Here is a 16711-nt window from a genome sequence, read left to right on the forward strand (position 1 = left end):
ACAGCAAAAATAATATATATTCAAAGTGAGGTAGTGGTCATAGGTTCAGTGTCCATTTAGGAATCATATGGGGGGGGTGGTGTGGAAGCTAGACCTGAATTGCTGAGTGTGTGCCTTGAGTTTTTGTACTTTCTACCTGACGGTAACAATGAGGAGAAGGTAAGCCTGTGTGATGGGGGTCCTTATTCAGGAACAACACCTTTCTCAGGCATCACTCCTTGAAAATGACTTGGGTACTACAGAAGCCAGTACCCAAGATGGAGCTGACTAATTTTACAACTTTCCATAGCTTCTTTTGGTTCTATGCAGTAGCCGCCCCTATACCGGACAGTGAATCTGCCTGTCAGAATGCTCTCCAGGGTACATCTATAGACAAACCAAATCCCTTCAAACTCCTAATGAAATATAGCCGCTGTCTTGCCTTCTTTATATCTTGGGACCAAGTTAGATCCTCAGAAATCTTGACGCCCTGAAACTTGAAATTGCTCATTGTTTCCACTCCTGATCGCTCTATAAGGATTGGTTCTGCACTTCAACAAATGAAGTGTTCTAGAAATTAAAGAAGTAAATTGGTATTATTCCTCATACACTAAGTGCAAACTATTATTTAAATAAAGAAAAGAATCATAAGAGGAAGTCAGAGATGCTCATCATGTTTCAACTTCCCCTTTACAAAAGCTGTTTAAAAGTGATTGGCTTGAATTTAAAAAGTGATTTCAAACATGTTTTTTTTAATTTCTGAAAACAGCATTTTTTTTACTTCTAATTAACTGAAATAATACATGTCCTTGATTTATCACGTAGATGACATTTAATGTTCATTAATTGGGTTAGGAGAGGGAAATTTACTTCGTAATTTATATAGCTCACAGCTCAAGAAAATCTATCTCATAATTTCCCAGTTGTATAACTGATGCACTGTCAATAACCCCAAAAAACTGGAAGTAGAGTAAATACTGAAAGGCTTTTATTAGCAGTAAAATGGACCATGTCCATGCTCGATGACTGCCTTGGACTGTGGGGGGAGCAGTGACACAATCGCCTTTATACAGGGATCTGTGGAAGGAGCCGCAGGAGCAGTCAGCAGAGGGGTGTGTCCTGACAGATATACATGGTTTACCAAAATAACTTACAAAATGTTCTCTGAGAAGTCTGTAGATTATGAAGGAAAGTTAACTTGTAACCCTTACATGAAGTTTTTAGTATGCTGTAAATGGAAATCTTAAACCATCCATAAATATAAGAACTAGGAGCAGGAGTAGGCTATCTGGCCTATCACGCCTGCTCCACCATTCAATAAGATCAAGGCTGATCTGGCCATGGACTCATCTCCACCTACCCGCCTTTTCCCCATAACCCTTAATTCCCCAGTGATGCAAAATTCTATTGAACCTTGTCTTAAATATATTTACTGAAGTAGCCTCCACTGCTTCATTAGGCAGTGAATTCCAAAATCCACCACTCTCTAGGAAAAGCATTTCCTCCTCATCTCTGTCCTAAATCTACTCCACTAAATCTTGAAGCTATATCCCTTAGTTCTACTCTCACCTACCCCTGGAAACAACTTTCCTGCCTCTATCTTATCTATCCCTTGCATAATTTTATATGTTTCTATATGATCTCCTCTCATTCTTCTGAATTCCAGCGACTACAGTCTCAGGCAACTCAATCTCTCCTCATAGTCTAAACTCCTCATCTCTGGAATCAACCTACTGAACCTCCTCTGCACCACCTCCAAAGCCAGTATATCCTTCTTCAAGTAAGGAGACCAGAAATGCACGCAGTACTCCAGGTGTGACCTCACCAGTACCATGTACAGATACAACATAACCTCCCTGTTCTTAAATTCAATCCCTCTAGCAATGAAGGCCAACATTCCATTTGCCTTCTTGATAGCCTGCTGCACCCGCAAACCAACCTTTTGTGATTCATACACAAGCCCTCCCAAGTCCCTCTGCATAGCAGTATGCTGCAATTATTTACCATTTAAATAATTATCTACTCTTTTATTTTTCCTTCCAAAGTTGATGACCTCAAATTTACCAACATTGTACTCCATCTGCCAGACCCTTGCCCACTGATTTAACCTATCTATATCTCTCTGCAGACTCTCTATATTTTCTGCACAATTTGCTTTTCCACTCAATTTAATATCAACAGCAAATTTAGATACACTACATTCAGTCCCCTCTTCCAGATTGTTAATGTATATCATGAACAGTTGCAGGCCCAGTGCTCACCAATGATTGCCAACCAGAGGACCAACCATATAGCCCAACTCTCTGCTTTTTGTTAGTTAACCAATCCTCTATCCATGCTAATTCATCACCCCATCCTTATCTTATGGATAAGTTTTTTATGTGGCACCTTATCAAGCGCCTTCTGGAAATCCAAGTAAATAATGTCCATTGGTTCCCCTTATTCACTGCGCTCATTACATCCTCAAAAAACTTCAGTAGGTTTCTCAAATGGAAGGTGTCAGACTACTTTTAGGAGAACCAAGAATTCTCACTGCAGTACACACAATGAGCTGGTCAGGCAGCATCTATGAATGGGAATAAACGGTCAACATTTCAGCCTGAGATCCTTCATCAGGACACAGATGCTGCCTGACCTGCTGAGCTACTCCAGCACATTGTGTGCATTGCTCTAGATTTCCAGCATCCACAGTACCTTTTACGTCTAAGAATTCTCACTATGGAGTTTTTTTTTCCCATCTCCCCAGCCTACAGCATTCAACTGTAAATATGGATGGGGTGAAAATTGTAAACCAGTATAAAGAGCATACATGAGCCAAAGAGAAGTAAAAATGCCTTTGCAATCTTTCAAAGAGGTAGAAGAATTACAGCTTCTACATTAACTGATTAATTGCAATGTTAAACAACAAAACAAAAGAACACCATTGTTCACAATGAATTGCACTTGTGAAGATGGTTGTCATCAGGAATGCAGAGTGGACAGAAATGCTAAAAAAACAGAATTGGGACCAGACTGTAACATTTAGGTAAATAGGTTTGAAATGAAAGTTGTCACTCAGCTTGAGCAATATAACATTGTGTCCTTCTCAGTGTCAGCACTTTACATCAAAAATAATAATGTTTAAGTTTTCTCATCCTTGTCAAGTAGGAAACCAATGTGCTCAGAGTAAAATTATAAAATCAGTAGTGAGATATTGACTACATAATCTATCTTTTTAAGTGATGTTACACATATCCCTCTTCACTAAATCGGTATAGTGACATGGAATTGTTTATGTTTACCTGAAAAACCGGAGGGAACTTTGGTTTAAAACTTTCACTGAAGATGAGCTTGTGGCAATGCAACATTTCCTCAGTACTGCTCTGGAGGTTTACCCTAGATCCCTTAGGCTGAAACTTCTGGAGAACAAATTACAAAATCTAAATTGTTCACAATTTCTTTGCCTTCTGCTCTTTACATGATGCTACCCTGAGTAAATGAGCAGTTAAATTTCAAAGTTCACAGTAAATCTATTATCGAAGTACATACATGTCACTGTATGCAACCCTGAGATTCATTTTCTTGTGTGCCTACTCAATAAATCCATAGAACTGTAATGATAACAGAATCAATGAAAGGTCACCCAACTTAGATGTTCAACCAGAGTGTAGAAGGCAACAAACTGTGAAAATATAAAAAAAGAAAGAAATAATAATAATAAATACATAAGTAATAAGTATCGAGAATATGAAATGAAAAGTCCTTGAAAGTGAGTCCATTGGTTGTGGGAACATGTCAATGATGGGATAAGTGAAGTTGAGTTCCTTTAGTTCAAAAGCCTGATAGCTATGGGGTAGGAACTGTTTCTGAACCTGGCGATGTGAATTCTAAGACTCCTGTACCTTCTCTGATGGCAGCAGCAACAAGAGAGCACATCCTGGGTGCTGGGTGGTGGGGTGTTATGAAAACACAAAGGTTGTTCCACTGCCAGAATTATTGCAATCCTGAAGACTGCAGACAGAGTTGGCTTTGGAGCTTTTTTTTGAAGTAATGTAATAAATTTTATATTGATAATTGAATTTGACACATGTTATAATAAGTGCTAACTCTTTAAAGTATTATGTGATTTATGAACTGTTCTCTTTTCTAGCTTTTTAATAAAGTAACCAATGGAGCCGCACAACATCTGGGCATGGGCATGAAGATAAATGTCATCTGAAAAGGAAGTATTCTATATTTGGTTCTGCAAGGCATCGTTAAAAATGTTAACCATTAATTTCGACACTTATAATTGTGGAAATGCGTAACTGTTGTTTAGAAGGGAATCTTGTGTTTGCATTCATTTTGTCTTTCTAATGTATAGATTTATTTATTAGCTTTGAGTTGCTGTAGAAGATGATGCAGAAATTGATCAGAAATATAATGAAAGTGCAAGAATCTCCATATGACTTTCGACTAATTCCTTTGCACCATTCAGTATCGTATTTCACATAAGTGCTTAATGCTCTTGTCAGATTCCTGAAATGCACTGGAAGAATCATGTTTCTAAAGAAAAGTCTGGGAACAAAATTTTATATGCTTCACAGGAAATTGTTTCAAGCCAAAGTAAAGGGAGCTTCATTTGTCCACTATATTTAAGTATTTGTGTAGATCCAAACAAGGATAGTCAGTAAATGTGCAACCATATGTCTTATTATCAGGAATTGGCAAATATCATTTTTCAAAAATATTCTCTTTGGCAAGAGGTGCTGTGCTTAATTTTTGTGGTAGCATGCAGAGCTGTGAGAAACCTTCAGGCAGGGTGATAATTCTCCGTGCCATGGACATTCACAAGAGGACTGCCTTTTGTATTATCTGAAAACACTCATTCAGCAGCCATCTGCTGGGGCCTTTCAGCTGAATTTTAAAATTTAAAATAATGCACTTTATTTTATTTTATTAAACAGTTTTTACTTTTTAAATACATTTTACATTTTTTAAAACTTACCAGAGAAGTTTGCATTTTCACGTGCATGGCACAGAAGATACTTCTGTGCAGGTGTTTATACTAAATGTACAGTAGCTATCTCCTGTAGTCCTGAAGAAGAGTCTCGGCCCAAAACGTTGACTGTTTATTCTTTTCCATAGATGCTGCCTGACCTGCTGAGTTCCTCCAGCATTTGTGTGTGTTGCTTTGGAATTCTAGCATCTCCAGACTTTCTCGTTATGTAGCTATCTATCATTCTCCTCTTCTAAAATTTGGTTCTAGCAAACCCCATGGAATTTATTTTCATTGCACTTTGCTACCAAGCTCACTTAAGTTATAACAATATGTTGTTTATGGATATTCATATGATTAGGAAGTACACATTTGGAAGAAAAGAAGCTCAGATGAACCAAGGCCCTCATGCACATAAACCAGGAGAATATTAAAAGAAAATGGAAAAACGTTGTGATATTAAGAATATACGAAGAACTAATAGATAAAAAGCAGTGGAAAGCAAATCAAAACTGAATTTGTTGGCAAGTGACGAATCCCTAATGACTAAATAAGTGCTCATGCTACTGTATGAGGCTGACATAAAGAAGCTGTGACTTATTTGGCACTTTAAATCACCATTGGAAGTGTAATGTATACTGAGCAATATATTTTTATGACCCAGGAACAAACACAGGAATGTCAATGTTATTTAAGGCACTATAGATGTCATGTGTTCTATGAACTTGGTAGAAAGCCCAGGCCAATTGCCACAAAATATTGTCCATCAATCAGTCCAACTTCACTGCAGACCTGTGCCAAGCTTATATTACTTTATTTAAAATTTCAAACAGCCCTGTTTCTCAGCAGCTGATTGTAAAATAGGAAACATTCTGACTTGATGAAGCCAGTTTATTTAAGCTACTTCAGCATATAGCCATTTGATTGGATGAATGGATCAGCAACAGACTAATACTGTGAATGGCTGGCACCTATTAAATTTAACCTGCACTGCTAAATGGAATGGTATCTTGTGACTGGAGCAGGTGCTAACAGTGCTACAAGAAATGAATCTAATTGTCATGATGGTGCCAGCACTGAGATTTTGGATTATTGCATCGGAAAACTTGGGAGCAGAGGTGGATAGTTGCGTTTTTGTAGCAGATCTCTAGAAATCATTCAGAAAGCAGATGGCTCTGGAAGTTAACAAAATAGATTTGACTTAGCTTGACTGGAATTGTCAAAACTGTAATCAGCAACAGCTGTGACCATTTCGAGTATGACCGTATGCTCATTCCTAATCCTGTGCCTCCTGTCCCCAAACCACAGTCTCCCCTGATTTACAAATTACTGATGTTTTCTGTGCACAAACTTGTTTCCATTTTTGATAATATTTACAAATAAACCACGTAGTGAAGGAAGAGCAAAAAACAGTGACAATGTACCTTCAGTTATCAATAATGTGAGAGTGGATCTGGGCCTGGTTAGATACTGGGCATGAGGGTCTACATCTGCAGCAAGGGGCTTGGACTAATATGAATGCCTGCTCTCTAGAGGTTGAGGTATGAACCCTATTTCTACTCAACTGAGGCTCCTGATATGCCTCAATCTGAAATACTTTTCACCTTCAGAAGCCCACCAGAAATTGTCTCTTACTATTAAGAATCTTGAGTAGTCTGGTACCAATTTGGCAGAAGACTTTGAGTTAGGAACCCATTCATCCCACATTGACATATTGACCAGTTTGATTTGAATAGCAATGATGCAGCATTAAGTGTCTCAGCTTTTACTGTAGAATTATGTAATGTCTGGTTGTTGCATTGGATGATCAAACTTCTCATGGATGCTTAGTTAGACTTCAGATGCCTTGGCTCTGTTTACCATGACTCACAGTGTATCACAAAGGCCAGCAACATGTCAGCCAATGGGTTTTCTCAGGTGGCGGCCTGAGTAAAGTAGAAGTAACCCTTGTAGGGCATGAAGAGGATAATGCTGCCAATACACTTGTTTTTGTCAGCCATCCCAAACTGCAAATCAAAGTGAACCTCAGGAGACTTTGTAGTTGCCTTTGCTGGTAATCTGTAGTCTCCACAACAAAAGTTAGCAGCATTCCTGATTGAACCACTGGAGTAACTTCATGGATTTCCTCCTGAGTTCCCAGCAGAACAATTTTCCTTTGATATAGGTTCCCATCACGATTGTGTGGGTTTTTTTTTCTCCTCTTCCACCACCTCCTTTCATTAGTTTATCTCCTATTATTTGCTCTTTGATGGTCCTACTACTCATCCTAGATTGTAGTTTCCATTCATTAATCATGGATCAACTGATATGAACAGAGATTTTGCTCAACTAAATAAATAACTAACTAACTAAATACTGAAAGAGCTCGACTAAAATTCTTTGCAGACGTTTAATTTCAATGAGATGTGAAGTTACTAAATAGTTGTCGGATTATAAGAGCAGTTAGAAGAAATCAGCTGTCATTTAGCCTATATTTGCAGGATTATTTATTTAAATATTGTAGTACTTCTTTCCTGCTGTTCTGTGGTTCTTCACTGAACTGCTTATAGGAAATAATTTTGTAATTTCATAATTTAGTGATGAAAAATAGGCATAATAGTGCACAACAACCTTTCTGAACTATTGAATGGTTAAAATCCAGAGCGTAAATTTGAGTTCTTAAATTTCAGTACTAATTGCTCTTATTGAAGTGAAATCCAGCATGATTCACCCTACAAATGTACATGCATATTGCAAGTTCAGGTATAGATCCCAGTAGCAATCATGCTGTCTTAAAAAAACACCACACTAGCACATCCAGTTCCTACCTGTGAAAAGTATTCTTGCCCATTGCATGGAGGAGACAGGTTATTCCAAAATAGAAAAAAAGGATAGATATGCATAGGTAGAAATGGATAAATATACAGGCTAACTGGATCATGCCACCTAACTTTTTAAATAAGAGCAGCACAGCAGCACATAAGTATTGCAGTTAAAACACAATCATGGCAGGTATGGTTTTATTAAAATTGCATTAGAACAGTTTTAAAAGATATTGAAGCATATATAAGTATTATAAAACATTTTACTTTCATTTTATGTTTTTTCTCACTTTTATTCCAGCCTTTCTTTTACTTATATTTTTGGGTTTCCAAACTTTGTGTGACAATGAACCCACCCATAATAACTCAATGTCTACTCTCTTATTTCTAAGCACTTAAAACTTGCACTTTACCATTCCCTAAATGTATTTCTCTTACTGCACCACATGGAAAAAAAATTCAAAATTAACTCTTTGTTTATGGTAGATCTTGAAATATGTTCTTCAGAAGGGATACATTGTTGACATCTTCAACCTATCACTGTTACAGTCAGAGGTTCCCACCTGCTTCAAAAGGGCATGAATCATACTGGTGCCCAGGAAGAGCGGAGTAAGCTGCCCAGTAGTACTCACATCTACAGTGAAAAACTACTTTGAAGGGTTGGTCATGATTAGAATTAATTCCTACTTGAGCAGGGACCTGGACTCGCTGCAATTTGCTGACCACCAACCAAAAGATCTACAGCAGATGCAATCTCATTGGCTCTCCACTTGGCCTCAGACCGCCTGGACAAAAACAATACCAATTTCAGGCTATTGTTCAGGGACATAACCATTGTTGTTAAAGCACATTCTTGGCAGGTAAGGCTTTAGTAAAATGGCATTAGAACCTTTTAAGAGATATTGAAACTTATATAAGTATTTAAAACATTTCAACACCATCATCCCCTCAGTACTAATGAACAAGTTTTAAATCCTTGGCCTCTGTAGCTCCCTGTGAAATTGGATCTTGACTTCCTCATCAGGAGACCACAATGTGGACTGGAAATAACATCTCCTGCTCACAGAGTATCAATATGGATGCACCTCAAAGTTGCATACTTAGCTAACTGCTTTACTCTCTCTACATTCATGACAATGTAGCTAGACACAACTTAAGCTCCATTTATAAATTCACTAATGACACAACTGTTTTTGGGAGAATCTCAGCTGGTGACGAGGAGGCATACGTGAGTGAGATAGATTAGCTGATTGAGTGGTGTTGCAACAACAGCATTGCATTCAACATCAGTAAGAACAAGGAATTGATTGTGGACTTCAGGAAGGGAAAGTCAGGATAACATACACCAGTCCTCATCAAAGGGTCAACAGTTATAAGGGTGAGCAATTTCAAGTTCCTGGGTTCCAACATCACAGAGGATCTATCCTGAGCCCAACATATTGATGCAATCACAAAGAAGGCACTCTGCCAGCTATACCTCATTGGGAGTTTGATGAGATTTGGTATGTCACCAAAGATGAGCAGATTTCTGCAGATGTTCTGTGTAGAGCATTCTGACTGATTGCATCATTGACTGATATGGAGGCTCCATTGCACAGGATCGAATAAAGCTATGTAGGACTGTAGACTCAGCCAGCTCCATTATGAACACTAGCCTTCCCACCATCAAGGACATCTTCAAAAGGTGGTGGCTCAAGAATGTCACATCCATTATTAAGGACCCTCACCCTCCAGGACCTGACTACATTCTTTTCACTATTGCCATCAGGAAGGAAGTACAGAGCCTAAAGACGACATTCAATGTTTCAGGAACAACTTTTTCTTGCCCTCCCTCAACAGATTTCTCAACAGTCCATGAACCGTGAACAATATCTTAATCTTTTGCTTTCTTTTTGCACAATTTATTATCTTTATGTATTTCTTATTGTAATTTATCATAATTTTTAATGTATTGCACTGTATTGCTGCTGCAAAACAACACATCTTACAATGTCTGTCAGTGATAATAAACCTAATATTACCAATCAAAACATGAACATCACTTTCTTCACTTGTGTGTGACATTTGACACATGATGAGGTCAAGCCTACATAAAGAACCTTAGCACAAAGAATATTGAATTCTACAAACCTGTAGCACACTTCACAATAGGCAGAAATACATTCCCCCCCACCAATTCTACTTGTGTATCTGGCACCCTGGTTTGCAAAAACAGTCTGGCTCTTGAGGGGAAGGACGTTGTATTTAGATTTAACCATATTCACAAGATGAAGCAAATAATTTCCCAGGAGCTAACAGAGCAATCACTCTTCCTTCTGCCAATTTTCTCACCAGCCACTGGGATTTCTTCACAACTGTCTCGTTGTGGTATTCTCTCCCAGTTATCAAATTAGTCCCCTCATAGTGAAGAGCTCCACATCTAATAACTTATTCATTCACAGGCCTTTTAATCTCTCAATTCATAAAGTCACTCAGTCTCTCTGATTTCCCCTAAGCTCCCTTTTCCCTACTCAGCAACCTGGTGTAGCCCTGATATTTGTGGGGAGATGGAAAGAATGCTAATGAAAGCAAATGACTTAACAAGATGAAAGAGATTTTGATGGGATGATATTTTTAATCTAGATCTAGATCAGTTTCAAAACCATTCTTTTTGAAGTTACTGATTTTATCCAAGAATACCCATCCTCCCAAAGTTTTAATGACCTGCCTTCAATCCTCCATATTCCAAAAGACCCCATTCGCATGTCTTTTCTTCTGAAGAGTTGAATTGCCCTTATGTGATCCTATTCATATCTATCTATTTGGAGTAGGCAAATTATTGACAATGGCTTCTCTTTCTTCTTTCGCACTATTAACTCAGGGGTCCCCCAAAAATCTACACCTTGGCTCTTCCAACTTTTCATCTACTGGATTCAATGGTTCAATTTAATACCAGAGAATGTATACAGTATACAATCTGAAATCCTTACTCTTTGCAGACATCTACAAAATAGACAGTAGAATACCCAATGAATGACAGAAAAATGGTAGAACCCCAAAACACCCCCACAATTCTCCCACACACAACCAGCAGCAATAGCTTCAACACTCCCCCCTCCACTTGCTCCAGCAAAGCATCAACCACCCACCATGCAACCAAGAGCAAGCTCCCCCAGAGACCATGATCTAAAGTCCACCCTAATACTTTGACATCTCAACAGGCCCTCGCTCTCAGTAATGGGGGAGCAAGATATATCACTCCTGTCACAGAGGAAGGGAGACCAATAGATCACTGTTTCAATGTTACAGTCTGCAGTGTCGCTTTTTCAAGCTCTCCCGACTTGAGAACCAGACTCTCATTCACCATCAAGAGAGAAATCACTTAAGTGCAGAGGCCTCCAACAGATGTCCCATTGTCTCAATGTTTCAATCTCCCGCAACACTTCAGTCAGCGACTTTGGCAAGGATTCAGTTCATACACAGGGCTGCACCCCAAAGATGCACATCTTCCGGGCCACTCTTGGAGATCCCGAAATGCAGGCCACTCGGCAGGTTCTGAAGATGAAAACCACATTACCTGTGAAGAACATAGTTTGAGTCCAGCTGTAGATCACTGACTCCAACAGGATCCCAGCCACCTTGAAAAAGTAAAAAGAGATATGAGAACGGGAGATTAAAACTGTTTTGTGGACGAACTGGAAGAAGTCATTAACTCCTGCCATATTTGTTATCATTCAGCAAAATTGTGAATTGAACAAAGCAATGGTTTTATGTTCCATCAGTCCCTCTGATGGCATTTTATCAAATTTGCTGTTTATTGCTTCGCATCGAAAGCAATCCCTATGTCTGCAGAGGTCTGTAACACTGAAGTTCTTTCCCTAAACCTCTTTCCTCTTTTAAATTTCACTCTGAACGCAGTTTGATTATCCTCTTATTAAGTGCGCTATATAGATTTTAGTGGTATTATTGATGTTAAATTTTATTTGATCAATAGATTTTCTCACATAACTCCAAAAACCTAGAAGGAAAATTGAAATTGCAAGTACCACAAAATGAGCCTGACTTTACATTACACTTTGAAACTGGAGAATTAAGCTTGGGTCCATGTAGCTACATTAATCAAAGAACTGGTTTTTAATTTTAGTCTTCCAGGTATTTAAGTCTTATTCAAACCTCCATTCCTATTACTGTTTTATTACTGACAAGTTTCAATTTGTTCCTGCCTTCACAGTAGTAGAACTTCAATCAAAATCTGGCCCTTAGCTTGCTTTTCTCATTGCAATTCAGATGCTAATGCATTAAAAACAGCAACTGACAGAACAATCGTTTCATACTGTTAACTGCTAGAAACAGCCAATATCAGCAGCATCTCACTGTCTGTTCAAATTGGATTTTTTTTTCCTTCTCTGGCCTATTTTTTGCAACTTTCGTTAACATCACCCAAGTTAGAAATAGCTGTCGGCTACACTGATTTCTTGGTAATGTGTTTTATATTGGCATTTATTGTCTGCCTTTCCCAGTGGATACTGTTAAGACTTTACAAAACCCAACAATTTTCATAGTTATTGTTAAGGTATATGTTAGACATGCATCATCTGCAATATGCAGAAGTGTGCAAGGTTTCAAGTAAATATATAGAATGCAAAACTGCATTAACATGTCAGAAAGATAAGAGTGTGATGGGTAGTGAGATCAGTGCAAAATATTCTAATATGTTAGGGTATTTGAGATCAAGCAAGAGATAGTTTTGGGTCTCTCGATGAGCACTAACATGGGCCAGATGTGATCTATCTCTGGTTATTGAGAGAGGCATAAGAAGATATTGCTTTGGCTTGGATAAAGAGTTTTGTATCATCACTAGCCAAGAGGAAGTCCCAGGGAACCGGAGGACTGAAATGTTGTTCCTTTGATTTACAAAGGGAAATTAAACATAATCCAGAGAATTATAGGCTAGTGAGTCCTGGTAGGCAGAAGGGAATGACAGGGATAGAGAAATGGTAGGGAAAATATTATCGAGGATCCTTTGGGACAGGATTTACCTACATGGGCTAATTAGGAACAGTTAGCATGGCTTAGAGCTGGGTGGTTCATGTCTTATAAACTTGATTAGATTTTTGAGGAGGTTTTCAAGATGATTGATGAGAGTAGGACAGTGAGTGTTGTTCACATAGGCTTCAGAAACAATGCAACCTAATGTGAGATGTTGCACTTTGGGAGGACAAATGTAAGGAGAAAGTATCTAGTTGATTTCAGGACCTTTAGTAGTACTGATATCCTCCATAACTCCCGGAAAGTGGCAATGTAAGTAGACAGCGTGGTAAAGAAGCATGATTTCCTTCATCTCTGGGGGCATGGAGTATAAGAATCAGGAAGTCATAATGCAGTAGAATAAAACTTTGGTTAGGCCATACTTAGAGCATTCTGTGCAGTTCTTCCTGCCCCATAGCAGGAACGAGGCTTAGGAAAAGGTGCAGAAGAGACTTATTAAAATGCTGCCTGGTCTAGTGTTTTTAATATTTCAGCAATACCTGAATGATATTGTAAATATATTGCTTGATGAAGCACTCCTTGTTGTATACAAGGAAAGTCCGGTGAAAAGATTTTTAAAAAGCAGGAAGTTTTTCGGCAGGTGTCTTCGATTGGAATACTGTAACAGAAGCCTTCCCATGCATGTCCAGCAAAGGCCTTTAAAAAAAAAACAGTCTCTATAAAAGAGGGGTATTGTTTAGCGGAGTGGTGATCGTGCAAGTGGTAGGCGTCAGAGTCGTCTACGTCATAGTGGTAAGGCTTTGGCTCAACAGAGCTTTGGCGAGAACAGGTGGAGGCAAGATAAGTGAGTAAGTTCATTCCTTATTTCTTATTTTTTTCTGAATTAACTCTTGAGAGCCAGTGTTCCATTCTGGGTGTCAAATGTAGAATTTCCGAGAGACTACCAGCCACATAGCTGGAGCTCCAACTCGATGACCTTCGACTTGTTAGGGATAGACAGGAGCTACAGGGATGTTGCTGCCCCAAGGCTACAGGAGACAGATAAATGGGTGAATGTCAGGAGAATGCCAGATAGTGAAGAGCACCCCTGAGGCCATCCCCTCAAGAATAAGTACTCCATTTTGAGTACTGTTGGTGGGGGGAAATGGCCTACCTGGGGGAAAGAACAGTGGCCGTGCTTCTGTCACTGAATTGGGCCCTGTGGCTCAGAGGAGAAGGGAATTGAAGAGGATGGCAGCATTTATCGTTAGGGGGACAGAAAGGCAATTCTGTGGATCTGAAAAGGAAACATGGGTGGTAGTTTACTTCCCAGGTGCCAGGGTCCGTGACATTTCTGAATACATCCACAATATCCTGAAAAGGGAGGGTGAGCAACCAGAAGCTGCATTACATATTGGTACAAACAACATAGGTAGATCAAGGGAGGAGGTCCTGAAAACAGAATACAGGGGGTTAGGAAGGAAGCTGAGAAACAGGACCTCAAGAGTAGTAATCTCGGGATTATTGCCTGTGCCAAGCAACAGTGAGGATAGGAATAGAATGAGGTGGTGGATAAATGTGTGGCAGAAGAATTGGAGTGGGGCAGGGATTCAGATTTCTGGATCATTAGAACAGGTTCTGAGGCAGGTGTTGCTCTATACAGAAGGGATGGGTTGCACTTGAATCAGAGGGGAACCAATATCCTTGTGGGCAGGTTTGCTAGAGCTGTTCAAAGTGGTTTAAACAAATATGGCAGGGGGATGGGAACCAGTATGATAAAGGTAAGGATGAACCAGCAGGTTTTAAAATTGATGGTGTAATATGTAATCTGAATGTAAGGAAGGACAAGCCAATGGTTGGTTACAACTGCAGATAGATGAATAGTTCACTGACAGGAGGCAGCAAGTGGGATTAAAGGGCCTTTCCTGGTTGGCTGCCAGTGACTTGGGGTGTTCCTCAGGGGTCAGTATTGGGACCACTACTTTTCACATTGTTTGTCAATGATTTAGATAATGGAATTGATGGCTTTGTGGCAAAATTTGTGAATGACACGAAGATGGGTGGAGCTGTAGGTAGTGCTGAGGAAGTAATGGATTACAGCAGGACTTAGACAAATTGGAAGAATGGACAAAAAAGTGGCAGATGGAATGCAGTTGGGAAATGTATGATAATATATTTTGGTAAAACGGACAAAAGTGCAGACTATTATCTAAATATGGAGAAGGTTCAAACATCAGAGGTGCAGAGGGACTTAGGAATCCTTATGCAAGACTTCCAGAAGGGGGATATTGGCATTTATTTCAAGGGGAATAGAACATAAGAACAAGGAGATAATTCTGAGCCTTTATAAGACACTAGTCAGGCTGCACTTCAAGTATAATCAACAGTTCTGGGATGATTCTGGGAATGAAAGGGTTAACATATGAGGATCTTTTGGAAGCTTTGGGTCTGTACTCATTGGAATTTAGAAGAATTCATTGGGATCTCATTGAAACCTACCAAATGTTGAAAGGACTAGATAAGGTAGACGTAGAGTGGATGTTTCCTCTGGTGAGGCTATCCAGAACTAGAACGCACAGGCTCAGAACTGAGGGGGCAAATTTTTAGATCAGAAGTAAAGAGGAATTTTTTTAGCCAAGAGTACTGAATCTGTGGAATGCACTGCCACAGAATGTGGTGGAAGCCAGGTCCATGGGATACTCAAAGCAGAAGTTGATAGATTCTTCATTGGTCAGGGCATCAAGGAATTTGGTAAGAGGACATATATATGGGGTTGAATGGTATCTGTGATCAGCTATGATGAAATGTTGGGGTGATTTGATGGACTGAATGACCTAATTCTGCTCCTATTTCTTATGGTCTTATGGTCTTATACATAATTCAATAGGGTTTTTGCGTAAGAAGTATGTGAATGGCATGCGTTATTATGCCACGAAGTCATAAGAGAGTGCTACACTAAAAGAAAACTTAATTATACAAGAACTTAAGTTCTTAAGGGTTCCCGTGTTTTTGTTGATTAGTTTGTGGAGTTGCAAAACATAACATTGTTGATGAGGAAGTTTTAAAACAAACTTGAGGTGACTACCTACTGTTGATGCACTGTACATCTTTCTTCTGAAGGGGAGAGAGACCCTTGAGTTAAAAAAAAGGCAGAAAACAAACAAAATGAACAAGCAGCACCTCTGGCCACAAGTTTATAAACAATGAACTTTTTTTTTTAAAAAAAGCAAAAATAGCTGGCTACATTGGAAAGATAGATGTGTTCAATTTCACAAGTAACTGGATGATGTGCACTGAACGAATTGAACAGTATTTTAAAGCAAATGCAATAACATAAGAAATGAGTGCCAGTGTTGTTGAGAGTAATACATGGAAAAAATAGACAGTTTGCTTAGAAATTTGACTGTTCCAACCAAATCAGCCGAAATGAGCTTTGCTGATATTGTGTACATAATGCAGGAACATTTAGAACCAAAACCATTGTTCATTGCAGAATGCTTGAGATTTCATAAACTGAATCAAAAAGAAGTGGAGCCCACATAAACCCTTCCCAGACTTCCAGCCATATCCAGGTGTCTATTTTAACTGATGTTCCCAGGACAAACTCTGCTGTCTTCATCAGGAATGATGCCAAGACATGTCAAGTCCAGTCGTCTGTCCTGACAAAGGGTCTTGGCACAAAACATCAACTGTACTTCTTTCTATAGATGCTGCCTGGCCTGCTGCATTCCACCAACATTTTGTGTGTGTTGCTTGAATTTCCAGCATCTGCAGATTTCCTCATGTATCCATCCTTCCTGATGGATTAGTCCTCAACCAAACATGTTTGTGCTATCCCTCCTTGTTTAAAATCATATTCCAGTTCTTACTTAGAGCAAGACATCAGTCTTTGTTGCAATTCTTATTCTCTAGTCATACTTCAATAGCCTCCTGTACCAAGCATTCCCAAAAGCCATTGGTTGAACACAATAGTTCTATGTTATCAAATTCAATCCTGTGGTCATTGTGTATACAATGTTCTGCTACC

General features: G+C 39.1%; 1 protein-coding gene across 1 annotated transcript in view; it reads left to right on the plus strand.

Moving 5' to 3' along the window:
• Positions 1-9753, plus strand: part of tusc3 (tumor suppressor candidate 3) — a 380924-nt gene extending 371171 nt beyond the window's left edge. The window contains exon 10 of the mRNA XM_059989264.1: positions 4109-9753. Coding sequence (XP_059845247.1) covers positions 4109-4124 — 16 coding nt within the window. The 3' untranslated portion in view covers positions 4125-9753. The remainder of the gene's footprint in view (positions 1-4108) is intronic.
• Positions 9754-16711: the final 6958 nt, after the last annotated feature.

The sequence above is a fragment of the Hypanus sabinus genome, chromosome 14, assembly GCF_030144855.1.
Source record: "Hypanus sabinus isolate sHypSab1 chromosome 14, sHypSab1.hap1, whole genome shotgun sequence".
Classification (NCBI taxonomy): Eukaryota; Metazoa; Chordata; class Chondrichthyes; order Myliobatiformes; family Dasyatidae; genus Hypanus; species Hypanus sabinus.